This window comes from Scyliorhinus torazame, chromosome 2 (assembly GCF_047496885.1).
Source record: "Scyliorhinus torazame isolate Kashiwa2021f chromosome 2, sScyTor2.1, whole genome shotgun sequence".
Classification (NCBI taxonomy): domain Eukaryota; kingdom Metazoa; phylum Chordata; class Chondrichthyes; order Carcharhiniformes; family Scyliorhinidae; genus Scyliorhinus; species Scyliorhinus torazame.
In genome coordinates, this window is record NC_092708.1 from 201634223 (window position 1) to 201649473 (window position 15251).

At 43.9% G+C, this 15251-nt stretch overlaps 1 protein-coding gene across 4 annotated transcripts in view; it reads right to left on the reverse strand.

Annotated features, from left to right (window-relative positions):
• The window catches only part of creb1b (cAMP responsive element binding protein 1b), a 124619-nt gene that overhangs the window by 57229 nt on the left and 52139 nt on the right, over positions 1-15251 (reverse strand). For 3 of the 4 annotated variants that reach the window (XM_072482763.1, XM_072482771.1, XM_072482775.1), the window contains one exon: positions 10674-10790. The exons of the other annotated variant lie outside the window; for it this stretch is intronic. In XM_072482763.1, the coding sequence (XP_072338864.1) occupies positions 10674-10778 (105 nt within the window). In that variant the 5' untranslated portion in view covers positions 10779-10790. The remainder of the gene's footprint in view (positions 1-10673; positions 10791-15251) is intronic. 4 annotated transcript variants of the gene reach the window in all.

A 15251-nucleotide genomic window follows, 5' to 3' on the forward strand; every position in this document is an offset into this window, starting at 1 on the left:
AAAATATTTTTATTCAGGACATTTTCCATTTTACAATATACACCTTCATTCAACTTTGTACAATTTAACAACCCACCAACCCTCTCCATTTGCCCCTTTTTTGTGCAAAACCCCCTCCCACTCATCTGCCTCTATATGCTGACTATTACCAATTCTTGAAGAAGGAGATAAACAGCCTGCACCTCAAACTATACAAAATATAACATGAAAATCCAATGAAAACAACATAAAAACACACATCCAAAACATTACCATACAGGTGAAACCACCCCAAACTTTTCAATGTCCCCCAGTCTGTGTTCCTTAATAAAGTTGTTCGCCTCTTCCAGTGTGGTGAATCAATGGTCTCTGCCTCCATGAGTGACCCACAAAAGGGCCGCGTATACCATTCCAAACTTCACCTTGCTCCTAAAAAGAGCCGGCTTGGCCTTATTAAACCCAGCCCTCCTTCTTGCCAGTTCTGCTTCTAAGCGCTGGTAAATTCTAACGCTGTGGCCTTCCCACCTCAGAATCGCCCCAGGAAGAAACATTGCAGAAAGAAGAGCACCAGTAATTTCAAAGCAGATAGCATCACAGGCACAGAAGAAGAGCAAGAAAAGAATAGGTATCTTTTGTGTTAAAACAAACTTTAATTTAAACACAGAATCAATCACAGTAGCAACAAATCCATAGTTTTATAATTAGTTAATCATAGTTTTATAATTAACAGTAAAACAGTTGTTAAATAAAAGAAAAAAAAACTTGAACTTACTCCCTACACCTGCAACTATATATGTTCCAATTAAGCAAACCACTATACTTCAAAGACCACTGATGAACAAAATTAACAATCGGGTTTACTTGTTTTTCTCTGTGCTGAGACCTTGGAGAGAACCTTTCAGGAGCCAACTCAAGACACTTCAGTTCAACTTTAAAATCCTATGGAAATTGCTGGGTGAGGTGTTTTCGTGAGGAAGTGGATGGCAGGGTTCTGGGAGGGAGGGGGAAAGAGGAGGGGCTGGATGGTAACAATGGGACGGGGCGGGCCAAGCCTGCAGTTATGAGGGGGGAATGGGGGGCGGGGGAGGGGGGAAAAGAGACTCCCCCAGTTAGGATAGTTACGTGGAATGTGGGGAATTTGTTGGAGGGAGGATTATAGGGTCATCTCTGGGGTAGTGCCCGAGAACTTGGAATAGGGCCCCTAGAAGACTTTTTCGGGGTGGGACCGGCTCGAGCGGCAGGCGCGTGTGGGGGGCAGATGTTGGCCTTTGAAGGGGATGAAGGAATGGTTTCACAATTCATGGTGGCTATTTAGTATGCACTTCTGAGAATTGGTTGCCATTGAACATTAGGGGGAGGTCGGCAGTATTGTGGTCTTTGGTTACACTGTTTACGGATTGATTTTTATTTTGTGGGGTTTTTACCTGGAATGTCCAGGTGGGTGTTTTGGTCTGTATATTGAGCGGGGTGCAGTTTGTGCGTGGGGGATTGTTAATGTATTTGTTTTTTCTTTGGTTGTTTATTGATGAAAATGCATAGAATATGTATGCATCGTAAACCTGTTTTTTAACAACATTACTGCAACAAATATAACAATTTCTAACATCCATCACATTGTCTTTAACATGGTCAATGATCGGGCTTCTATAGCCCTCTAAGGTAGAGAATTCCAAAGATTCATCACCCTCAGTGAATAAATTCCTCCTCATCCAAGTCTTAAATAGTCTACCTTTTATCCTGAGATTAGAGTCACAGTCATAGAATCACCACCCAATTTATTCTAATCCTACTTTCCACCACTTGGTCCATAACCTTGTAAGCCTTGGGATCATAAGTGCACATCTAAATATTTATTAAATGTTATGAGGGTCTCTGCCTTTGAGGCAGCGAGTTCCAAACCCTCCCCAGCCTCGGGGCACGAAAGATTTTCCTTGTATCACCTCTAAACCTCGTGCTCCTTACCGTAAATCTATGCCCCATGGTCATTGATTCCTCCACCAAGGGGAAAAGGTTCTTCCTGTCTACCATATCTATGCCCCACATCAATTTTATACTTCTCAATCATGTCTCCCCTCAGTCTCCTCTGCTCCAAGGAAAACAACTCCAGTCTATCCAATCTCTCTTCATAGCTAAAACTCTCCAGCCCAGGCAACATCCTGGTAAATCTCCTTTTCAATTATGTCCCCTGATTTTAGACTCACCAGCCAGGGGAAAGATTTCATCCACATCCAGCCTGTCATGCCATGCAAGTATTTTGTAAGTTTCAACAAAGTGATTCCTCATTCTTTGACATGCAGGGAATATGGACCCAATCTCCTTAATATCTCCTGAGAAAATAATCCCATCATCCCAGGGATTAATCTGTGAATCTCCTTTGTAATCAATCTATGGCAAGTATATCCTCCCTTAGATAAAGGGACCCAAAATGTGCACAACACTCCAGGAGAGGTCTCACCTGGCTCTATACATCTGCAGCAAGGCATGCTTACTCCTGTCCTCAAATCCCCTCACAATGAAGGCCAACATGCCATTTACCTTCCTAATTGATTGCTGAACATATATGCTAGCTTTTAGTGCCTCACGAACAAGGACACTCAGGTCCATTTGAATACCCGCACTTCCCAACCTCTCACCATTTTAAGAAGTATTCTGCCATTGTTTTTTCTACCACAGTGAATAACCTCACACACATATATTCCATCTGCCATGTTCTGGTCCAATCACTTAGCGTGTCCAAATCCTCTTAAGCCTCCTTGCATTCTCCTCAACTTACATTCCCTTTCAGTTTGGTGTCATGAACAAGTTTGGAACTATTACATTTGATCCGTTTTAATCCTACTTTCTGTTTTCAGTCTGTTAACCAATTCTCAATCTACACTAGTTTACTTCCCCCAATTACATGTGCTCTCATTATATTTCCTAACTTCCAGTACAAGACCTTATCAAAAGCTTTCTAAAAATCAATATATGCTAAATCTCCTGGTTCTCTTTTATCCATGATAAAAGTAACATCCTCAAAAGAAACTCCCAACAAGTTTGTCAAACAGGATTTTCCTTTCATAAATCCATGTTGACTCTGCCTAATTTTATCATTCTTAATTAATGTCCAGATATCAAATCTTCTTATAATAGATTTGAATATTTTCTTAACTACTGACGCCAAACTAACAGGTTTCCCTCTTCTTCCCTTCTAAAGTAGTGGGATTACATTTGCTACTGTCTAGTCTGCAGGAACCCTTCCAGAATCTGCAGAATTTGAAAGGGCGTGGGTTCTTCATACAATATTGAGTAATTGTGAAAAGAAAAAGGAATATCTTGCATTTATACACTGGGGTTCATAACTCAGGATGCCCCAAAGTGCTTTCAGTCAATGAAGTACTGTTGAAGTATAATCACTGGTGTAATGTAGGGAAGTATAACCACCAATAATGCAGAGGAGAAAAGAAATCTTTCTAAAACGATGTTTAAGAAGGAAAAGGAACCAAAGAGGAATAAATAACGAAGAGTTTGGTGTCATCAGCGTACTTGTGGAAGATGACCCCCATGTCCAATGGATGTTGCTAAGGAACAGCATAGCTAGGGGCTAAGAATAAATCCTTGGCAGGAAGGTACAAATACTGGGACAAACCAGTGTAGGAGATGCTTGAGCTATGATCATATAGGTAAGAGTGGAAACAACTGTGGAGTAGCCCCACTGAGCTGGACATGGAGGAGATAGATGTATTGGAGGAGAATGAGGAGTGCTCATTTTTTGAGTCTAATTCTTTCTTGACTGGGTTTATTTACCCAATAACATGTTTGTTACAATACTGAGCCAAATCAAAAGGCCTACTCCATTCTTAAGCTTTGCTGTAAAGTTACATGATGGCAAAGGAGCCTTCAAAAATGTCATTATATTTTGAAAAAAAAAAACATGCACAGTGGTTAGCATTGCTGCCTCACAGCTCCTGGGACCCGGGTTCAATTCTGCCCTCGGGTGACTGTGGAGTTTGCACTTTCCCCCCCGTGTCAGCGTGGGTTTCCTCCGGTGCTCCGGTTTCTTCCCAGTCCAAAGATGCGCAGGTTAGGTGGATTGGCCATGCTAACCTTAGTGTCCAAAAGGTTAGGTTGGGTTTACAGAGATAGGGTGGCGGCACGGACATAAGTAGGTTGCTCTTTCCAAGGGCTGGTGCAGACTCGATGGGCCGAATGGCCTCCTTCTGCATTGTAAATTGTATGATTTTAAGATTTTATATCTTTCAATGCCGCCACCATAAATGGTATCATCCCAGACATATATGAATTGCAGCTTTTGCTTTGTAAGAAATAAGGTCCAATGATCATGACTATTTTCAGGAATACAGACTTAATACATAATGTTAGAATCATAGAGCAATTGCTGTACACAGGTTAGGAGTTGGTAGAAATTGTCCCAAAGGTCAAGAGAGCACTGATCTCCAGCGGCACGTCTGTTCTTTCAACTGGCGGTGAATTATGGCCAGATTTGTGCTGCGTGTTTGGCTCACTGAACTGAGATTGCCCATGCTGTTGATATATGGATCAACCTTCTTCAGCCAAATATTTTCTCGCCATCATTTAAGGTCACTGGCCTTTGCTTGGATATTATTCCACGAACATGGACAGCATCTAACCTAAACAACTTTGACTATTAAGTGCTTGTGAGATATCCGACTGGAGACCATCAACAGTTGAACTATGTTCTTGCTTATAATGCTCACTGTCCAGTAAAAAGATTTGCATTTATAGAACACCTTTCAAACTCTCAGGATGTTCGAAAGCGCTTTACAGCCAATAAAGTACTTCTCAAGTGTGTTGGGTATTGTAGAGAGTTAAGGATTAACGATTAAACTTTTTTGTACAATGGAGCATAATTGACTTTTTCAATACAAACAACATGATTCTGAGATGTCATGAGAGGAATGCAAAGTTTGTCCTCAGCAATAAAAACATAACAGTGATGATGACAGCCATGAATGACTCAGTGCAACATTAGGGGCTAGAATAATTAATATGGGTAGAGGTAGCCTTTTGCTTTAGTATGGAAAGTTGACGGTTGACAAAAATTGTTTTGAAAAAAGTTGGGAACAATGACATTAAGATGTCTTATTTAAGGGAAGCAACTTCGGAATAAAAAAAGTATGTAAATTTTTGATATGAAGAAACTTTCCTCAAAAGGTTTGGGAACTGGCATATCATGAAGTCTCATCGCTGACATGCACATTTGACATCGGTAAAATATGGTGTATGAAGGAGCACTGGTTTTCAACAGGTTTTAAAAAAAGAAGAACTTGAAAGTTATAGAAGTCAAAAACTATCTCTCTGCACATATTGGGCCATTAACTCTGTTCTATATCATTCAAGTTTGTTCCACATACTACACTATAAAGTGTCTTGTGCTTACTCAATATATATATGAACCATAGAAGTAGGTCGACTGCCAATAAGATTTAGTCACTTGTACATAAGAAATGTGGCAGGTAATTTGCACCTACAGACAGCAATGTGGCAATGAACAGATCATAATGTATTTTATTCCAAACTTATTCAAACAGTTGCAAAACATCAATAATCCGGGGACATGCTCCCCAACTCACAATTTTAAAGTCTGTACAGTTTATCCCCCCCATTTTGACCCCCGTGTCCCACCCCCCCACCCCCCTAACCAGCGACGAACAGCTCCTCAAACATGACCACGAATAGTCTCCACCTCGTCTCGAAGCCCTCCGCTGAGCCCCTCAGTTCATACTTGCTTTGCTCTAACCGGAGGAAGTCGTACTGGTCCCCTCGCCACCCCAGCGGCGCTGCCGACTGCCATTTCAATAACATTCTCCGCTGGGCAATCAGAGAGGCAAGGGCCATGACATTGGCCTTCCTCCCCTCCGATATCCCGAAGATCCCACCAAATGGTCTGGCCTGACCTCCTCCCCCACAATCTTTGTTAGCGTTCCAAACATTCCCGCCCAATATCTCTCCAGCTACTCACAGCACCAAAATATATGTATGTGGTTTGCAGGTCTCGCCCACACTTCTCACTTTGCCAACCCCCTGAAAGAACCCACTCATCCTCACCAGAGGTATGCATCCTGGGTACCAGCTTAAACTGTATGAGGCTCATCCTCGCACATGAGGAGGTAGAGTTCACCCTGCGCAACGCCTCACTCCACACTCCCCAATCTTATCTTCCCACCCAGCTCCAACTTTTCTTTAGCCTTGTCACCCTCCCCGCCCATACAAACACTGAAATAGCTGTATCCAACTTCTGAAAAAAGGCTTTTGGTACAGAAATCAGGAGCGCCTGGAATATGAATGAGAACCTTGGCAGGACATTCATTTTCACCACTTGAACCCTCCCTGCCAGAGTCAGATGCAGCATATCCCACCTCTGAAATTCCTCACTCATCTCCTCCACCAGCTTTGTTAGTTAGGTTCCACTTACGCAGCGTCGCCCACTCTCCCGTCACCTGCATCCGCAAATACCTAAACCTATCCCTGGGCACGTTGAATGGTAGCCTCCCTAAGCTGACTCTCCGACCCAACTTGTTTACCAGGAACACCTCATTTTTCCCCACATTCAGTTTATCTCCTGAGAAAGCCCCAAGCCTCTCTAGGAGGCCCACAATCCTCCCCATGCTCTCCAGCGGGTCGTCTACGGAAAGCGACACCCGGTGCTCCCTGCCCTCCCTCCAAATGCCCTGCCACTCCCCTGACCCCCTAAGGGCCATTGCCAAGGGCTCTATCGCTAACGCGAATAGTAGTGGCACCCTTGCCTCGTTCCCTTGTGCAACCCAAAGCTTTGTGAATTAATCTCATTGGTCCGTACGCTTGTCACCCGGGCTACGTACAACAGGCGCACCCATGCCACAAGCTTTGGCCCGAACCCAAAACAGGCCAGGACCTCAAAAAGGTACCACCACTCCACACAATCGAATGCTTTCTCCGCGTTCATGGACACCACCTCTTGACAGGGTGATAATCACATTCAACAATCGCCTAATATTACTGGGTATTGCCTGCTCTTTGCGAAGCCTGTTTTGGTCATATGCAACCACCCCCGGAACAAATCGTTCCATCTTCCCCGCCACCTGCTTGGCCAGCACTTTTAAGTGTTTGACAATGTTATGGGCCTATATGACCCATATTCTAATAGGTCCTTCCCCTTCTTTGGTTTAAGCATAATTGTCGCCTGTGTCATCGTCCCCAGCAGCTCTCCTTCTTCAGTGCCTCGCTTAATGCTCCCAGCAGATGCGGTGCCAATTCCGCCGCAAACTCCTTAGAAAATTCCGCCGGTTAACCATCCGGCCGCGGGGCTTTTCCTGATCAGCCCCCTTATGCTTTCCATTACCTCCCTCAGCCCTAAAGGCACCTCTATCACCTGCCTCTTCCCTTCCTCCAGCCGCGGGAACTCCCACCCATCTAAGAACAGCCCCAAGACCCCCTCTTTGCCCCCTAGGTCCGCCGTGTACAGTTCCTTGTAATATTCCCCAAATACTTCATTTATCTTTCCTGGCTCCAACATCACCTCCCCCATCTGCACCCTCAAAACTTCCGTGGACGTGGCCTGCCTCGGTAACTGATGTGCCAACATACGACTTGCCTTCTCGCCATACTCATATTGCACCCACGTTGTCCTGCGCAGCTGCCCCACCGCCCTCCCTGTCGTCAACCTATCGAATTGTCCCTGTAGCTTTTTCCTTCTCGCCAACCCATCCACGGTGGGTGCCCTCGAATACTCCCTGACCACCTTGACTATCGCACCCAATAACCGTTCGCACTCCTCTCTCCTTTTCTTATCTTAATGCGCCTTGAGCAGGATTATCTCCCCCCTCCCCGAACCACCGCCTTCAATGCCTCCCAGAATGTGGCCGACATCTCTTCATTTTGGTTCGACTTCACATAGTTCTTAATCACCGACTGTGCCTAATCACAAAACCCTGTCTGCTAGCAGTCCCGAATCTAACCTCCATCACAGCCTCTGCTCCCGTCTCGATCCAAGCCAAACCTTCAGCCAGTAGGGCAGATGGTCCGAAACTACTATCCCTGTGTACTCTGCCCCTTCCACTCCTACCAGCACCTCACAGCTCACCATAAAAAAGTTGATTCTGGAGTATACCTTACATACGCCACCTCCCCCAAATCATGGGTGCACCATGCCCATCCTTTCCATGAACCCACCCAGCAAATTCGCCATCCGCAGCCATCCCATTGAAGTGGGGCTCGACCGGTCCACCCTCGGCTCCAGCACACAGTTTTAAATCTCCTCCCAAAATCAACTGATGCGTGACCAAATCCGGGATCGCTCCCAGCAACCCCCTCACAATCCCACAGCATCCCAATTCGGTGCATATATATTTACCAACACCACGAGCATCCCTTCCAATACCCTGCTCACCATCACTTCCTTCCCACTCACAATCCCAGTTTTTTTGCTCAACAGAATTGCCACCCCCGCGATTTTGAGTCAAACCCCGAGTGGAATATCTGACTCACCCATCCATTTCTCAGCCTGACCTAGTCCTTCACGCGGTGGTACGTCTCCTGCAAAAAGACCACACCCGCCTTCAAACCCCTAAAGTGCGCGAAGACCCGAGATTTCCTCACCAGCCCATTAAGCCCTTGCACGGTCCATGGTACAAGCTTTACCGGGGGCTTACGACTCCATTCACCTCCACCGTCCGCCATCCTCCTCTTTCGGTTCTACCCCTTCTAATTTCTCCCTGTACGGGGCCCATCTAAGATGGCCGTCTTCTCCGCCCCTGATCGCTCTTCTCCTCCAACCCTGCCACTCCCCCCTTGGCCATCTCTCCCACCTCACGTCCGTTCACCAGCATTACCTGCCAGCGTGGCAACTCCTGCCCGAAGGCTCCTCCAACTAACCCTCCCCCTCCTCTCCAATCTGTGTACAAGGCTTCCCGCGGATCTCCCCCTCCCAAACAAAGACATATCTCAAACCACGGGTCGCCTCCTCCGAAAAAAAGCAAAACACACCCACAGGCAGTCGGCGGCAGGGTGGAAGAGAGAAGACAGCTGTCCCCTTACAAACGTATGACCCCTGCAACAAAAACTAACCCAACAAGAATCCATCACCTAAGAAGAAAAAAACCCTTAGCCCCACTCTACCCGTATCCTCCGAATTCCAAAGTCCCGTCTCCTCAGTCTCCAAATAAAGTTCAGTTCTCCCCCAGTTTGTGTTCTTTACGAAGTCAATGGCTGCATCTGCTGTTTCAAAGTAATACCCAGCCTTCGTAGATCACCCAAGGTTCTGCCGAACGAGCATCCCGAATCTGATCGGTCGTCGATAAAGCACTGCTTTGACCCTGTTAAATCCGGCACTTTGTTTTGCCAGTTCAGCTTCAATATCCTCATATATTCGGACCCTGTTCCCCTCCCATTCACAGTTCCGTTTCTCCCTGACCCACTGCAGGATCTTTTCCTTTTCCACGAACCTGTGGAGTCATACGAACACTGCCTACGGTAGCTCCCCTGTTCTTGGCTTCTGTCTTAAAAGGCCTATGCGCTCTACCCACTTCTGGGGCCTTGTCCAGCACCTCCTGTCACCAGCCCTGCCAATATCATCGAGACATACCTTGTGGCACTCGTGCCTTCCACTCCTTCAGGCATGCCGACGACGTGCAGGTTCTGCCTTCTCAACCTGTTCTCTTGCTCTTCCACCGTTGCTCCTTAAAATCTTGCAATGGTCCCCCAAGAACCCCGCCTCTGCCTCCAATGCCACCACTCGATCGCTGTGGTCCGGCATCATCCTCTCCCGGATCTGCAACGCCTGTGCCTCCAGACACTTTTCGACCACTTCCATCAAGCCCTTCAGGGGTGTCACAGTCCCTTCGAAGGCCTTCGATCGGTCCTCCTGCATCTCTTTTCTTTGTTGACGGAACTCTTCTCTGATAAAAGCCATCAACTGCTCCATCTGGGGCTTTCCAACCTGTACCAGCTCTTCCCCTCCGTCATCTTTCCAATAACTGCTGCGCCACAGGTCTCTTCCGTCAACTTGCCCGGTCTTTCACCTACTTCTGTCGGGTCTGATAACCAGCAGACATGCACACCCGGGGGGTACTTCTCCACCAATGTTCAACTGCACTTTCAGTCAAAATTTCTTCTGTTTTCAGGTAAAAAGAGCTTGGTTTTATACCTTTGAACAGGAGCTGCCCTGTGTGTGACCACTCACACCATGGCGGCCACCGGAAGTCCACACATCATTTGTTTTAATGACAGTGGATGAGAGATAAATATTGATCAGGACACTTGGGGAAAAATATCCAGGCTCTTCTTCAAAATAGTGCCCACCTGAGAAGGAAGATGGGGCCTTGGTTTAATATCTCATCCAAATGATTCCATTTCTGACAGTGCAACACTCTCTCATTTGAAGCCATAGCATTCTGACTCGAGAGATAACAGTGCTCCCACTGAGCCTGTTACTGGATCTGCATGAAGCAGGAACTCTGGCTGATTATCCCCTCCCTAGGCATCTCTACTGCAACTGAGACCAAATGTGGAACTGGCACAACTAGCCTAACAGAAATAAACTTCATCAGTTGGAAGGTTTTTGAAACCAATTCTGTGGGGATAGGACAGTGACATCTGCCGGGTTTGGGGATTATTTAAAAAAATTAAACGGAAGCTGGGAATACTCGTGCTTTCAATGGTTCAAATTGTCATTTGTTCAGCACGTTGAAAAATACCTGCGCTATAGTTGCAAGCTGTGCTTGTGTCTGAACTGCTAGCTGGTGGGTTTCCGTTTCTGAAATTGGAGTGTCACCATGTTGAGCATCTGCACTGGAATCCATTGTTTCCTTTACCTGCAGCACCAGAAAATATACAATGAAAACATAAGCAAAACATACTGTCGTCAGTACATCAAGTTATTTGGCGTGTTCTTCAAAAAAGTGAACTGTTTCCAGATTATGAAGACACATGCTGGTATTGTTTCCCTTCGAGCAGAAAACGTAAAGGTAAAGTTTAACAGGAGTGTTCAAATGACAAGGGGTTTGATGGAGCAAATAAAAATAAACTTTCTTTTGGCAGGAGGGTCAGTAACCAGCGGACATTGACAAAAGATCCAGAAGAGAGATGAGAATTCTTTTTGTGCAGTGAATTGTTGTGATCTGGAATGCATTGCCTGCAAGGGCGGTGGACACAGATTCAATAGTAATTTCCAAAGAAGAATTAATTCAACACTTCAATAAGAAGCATTTCAGAGCTATGAGGAAAGAGCAGGGGAAAGAGGCTATTTGGATAGCTTAAAATTACTCTCTATGGAACAGAATTGTTTCTTGGGGTGCAATGGTGGCAGGGGTAGGAAGGGGGGGTGAAATAAAAAAATGATATGACAAACAACAGTGATAATGAGCTGGTAGGTATAGCTACTTTCACAACAGTGGAAGTGTCAGATGTCACGTAGGAGTGTTTCACAAAAGAATGAATACCTGCATTGCACCATTGCAAGCGGGATTTATATTCAGCACTGATGTATTTTAACCATACTTTCGAGAGTTACATAAACATGGCATGTCTAATTATGAAATGCGGCTGCACCTGGAAACCACAATAAATGGTTGATTATACAGAGAAGATTTGATTTTAGGGTTCTCCTGTCTCGGTTGGATTTCAGTTTATACATTTGGATTTCTTTCTCTTTGCTGAATGCAGTGGATTCTCAGGTTCAAGTGATTGTCCGGCACATAACTTCTGTAATGACTACCTGACTGCAGAACGGGAAGCAAGGGGCGGGGGGGGGGGGGGGGGGGGGAGGTGCACATTGCTGAGCCTCCTCCTGTTTGGGACTGGTTTAGCTCAGTTGGCTGCACTGCTGGTTTGTGATGCAAAGCGAAGCCAGCAACGCGGGTTCAATTCTCATACCAGTTGAGGTTATTCATGAAGGCCCTGCCTTCTCAAACCTGCTCTCTCCTGAAATGTGGTGATCCTCAGGTTAAATTGTCACAAGTCAGCTTTCCCAAAGGTGAAAGCAGCCTATGGTCATCTGGGACTATGGCGACTTTACATCACTGGGTATCTTCCAGGTGAGCTTGCAAGGCGGTTCCATAGTCACACCATATTCTGACCCACCTCCTCTACTTCTAGCCCGGGGACAGATCTGGCAACAGACTCCCAATGCACCTATACAGACAAGATTCAAATTGAAATCATCAAAAATCTTGAGAAAGAAAATAATGCTCAGTCAAAATTGACAGGAAAAATTCAAAGCAACTAAAGGACCTTGAAAAACCTCTGTACTTTTCCTTCTTAACACAAGACATGAAAATGTTAGATTGTGCCATAATTAACGGCTCCCACTCATTCAGTTTTGAAATCAGAACTTTCTGAAACTTTATTAGTGGTTAATTTCAGAATAAAACAAGAATTTCTACTTTTGCATTTGACGAGAAATTTTAACCTACAATTAGTCTCTTAAAGTTTGTTGAAACATAGACTCCTCAATTTTACGTTACAGTTTTTAAAATGGTGCAATGAAGAGGGCAGGGGAATCCAGATGAAACATATTTCCACTGCAACTGCTGAAGAAATGCATAGAAACCCAATATGGAGAGACTCCTAAACAGCAAGATCAAAGTAGTGTATGTTTCACATGGGCCTGTGTGTGTGTGTGGGGAGAGAAACAACATTCATCTGAGATTAATTTAACAGGCAGGAAATTACTGGTGAAAGTCATAAATAAAAACTGTACACAGTTTAAAAACCTGCAGTATGCCAATCATATGCAGAATTACTTCTCTAACATAAGTGGCTTCACAGGGACTGCAAACAGACTTGTACTAAACGTTTCCTGTACGTGAAAGGTTTTTGGTTTCATCACTTGCCAATAAAATGCGCAAGAATAAAATATTCAAATTTGCTTTAGAATAACATGCAAACACAGCTGTTAAGTGATAATTTAGTCAAGCCTATCACTTTTGTTGATATATAGCACGTAGAGAGCTTTGTAATTTTTTCCAAACTGACCCCAATGTACAAAGCAAGCTTGCAGCACCATTTAGCAAAATCATATGGTCTCTCAGTGCTCAATGTAAATGTAATGAAATCTGTGGTTTAAATAAATGCATGTTAAATAAAAACACTTAAGAGGTGACATTCCATACAGCTGATCCCATATAGGAGACCTTGGACTGGGGTGATGGGGGAAAAGAGAGAAAAATGTTACAGCTGAGCCTAGTCCTGTATCTATGCAACATTTACAAATATGCACTTCTAGCAGAATTAACTGCATTGCGATTAGGAGGAATAATCCAGCCTGATGTTATGATTCATAAACAGGGAGTGGAGGTCAATTGCAGTGCCATTACTACCCCGTTTAAGATCAACAAATTCAGCATAGGACAGAAATCAATTCAAGCATCTTTCTCACATGCATCTCTCCAACTAATCCACGGATGCAGATCTTCAGTTATCAGAACTCTGATCTTTTACAAGTCAAACCAACTGCCTTCGACCTACATTTTTGGCTGCACCCATCTATTCTGAAATAGATGTTCGTATATCTACTATTACTGATTCATACCAAACACCACTTCTCCCCCTTTTAACTCTTTTTAAAGCCCAAGTTCATGCATCGTTTACTTAATCTTCCCATATCCAAACAGGTTCCTTTAACACCAGATATGTCCAATAATAGCTTGTTGTTGGGCCCCTTTATAGGCAAAAATTAAAAGCAAATCACAGAATTGTTACAGTACAGGAGGCCATTTGGCCCATTGTGTCTCCTACATGGATTTTGGATTCCCTTTTATAGATTCTGATGAAAACCATCAACCACAACATGTTGTCTTGATGTTCTTGCTCAGGATAGCATACTAAAATTCTACTTGAATACCAAACATCCTGACTTCAAGAGATAAACTAGAAGATCTTTTTCAAACTGATTTGGTCAACTTAAATCACAGATTGAAACGAGTGGAAGAAGTTCAACGATTCTAGTAAGGCTTAAGCAATATGTGAACTTTTTGAGTTTTGCAAGTTTTTGATTGACTCGAGTCACCACTTTACCATCAATTCCTCAGCCAGTGCGTAACTGGTCTATTTGGTCAAATGTTCAACAGGTTCAATAATCTCAACTTTTCGAAGGTAAGGACTATAACATTGTGCATGAATAAGCATAGAACTTTGCCAAAAACTTTTGCTATGCAGTAACAATTTGCTGCAAGAGATTCCTGAAATTGGACGTGATTCTCCAGAAACATTTGTCATTTATGGCGGGTTTTTCAGGGAGTTTTAGTTCCCCACCACTATTCAATGACGTTTAGTCATTTTTTTCAGGCCCTGGGGAGTTTCTCACCGGTTTAGCCCACACTAATCAGACTGCACATGACAGGCAGCTAATCTGACAGGCCATTTTGCACCACTGCATGAGTCAAATTTGTAGTTCAGTTTAAAAATTCTGTTCCAACAACCCAGACAAATTCAGTTTTCCAAAGATTCAACCTTGAGTAGCTTGCAGTTCTAATCACACATTCATCGGTGAAATATTAATTCTGGCACAATCTAGAGACAGACAACAAATATATTTCATAATATTAGGAATTCAAACTGCATGGAATGGAAAAACTAATTTTTTTTTTGTTACAAAACGCAATACTTTGAGGAAGTCTAATGGAAAGTAATTGATAAAGTTTGTCCACACACACTTCATTAGCTTGCAGAACTCAAATACAAGGGCAAACAGGTTAAAACTGGTAACTCAAGAAGGAAGAAATTAGATCACCCAAAAGATAATAAGCTGCAATGCACTTAATGCAACTGAAACAGATAGTAGACATGGGCTCAAGACCACTGAATGAATTTCTTGAGGGAATGACTTGAAGAACATGAAAACGGTGGTGAAATTAATCTACCACAGAAGGCCAGAGATGTGAAATCTAGTGGCCTTTTTGGTTCCTTAAATTTCTTACAAACTAGCTGAACATAACAAGTAGTAATTTCCCTATAGTAAAGAGCTAATTGAATTCAGGCTTGGTTGAAGGATTTAAGTGAAAGATTAAACAGGAGTCGGGGTGGTGGCAAAGAATTAAACGCATGGGGCTGAGAAAATAGAGGAATGAAAACGGAGGTGCAGAGCTCAATTTGAACTAAAGCTTTGGTTGTCTGAATGGCCTCTTCCTGTTCCTATCTGCGTAGCCTGGTCCAAAAAGTTAAATCCTTATTAAAGATAAGATTTACATGAAAGTTTATATTTCTACCCAAAACGAAAGTCAATATTAATGCTCTGGTAATTTGGGGATCATAATTTAATGATTTAATGAATCTAT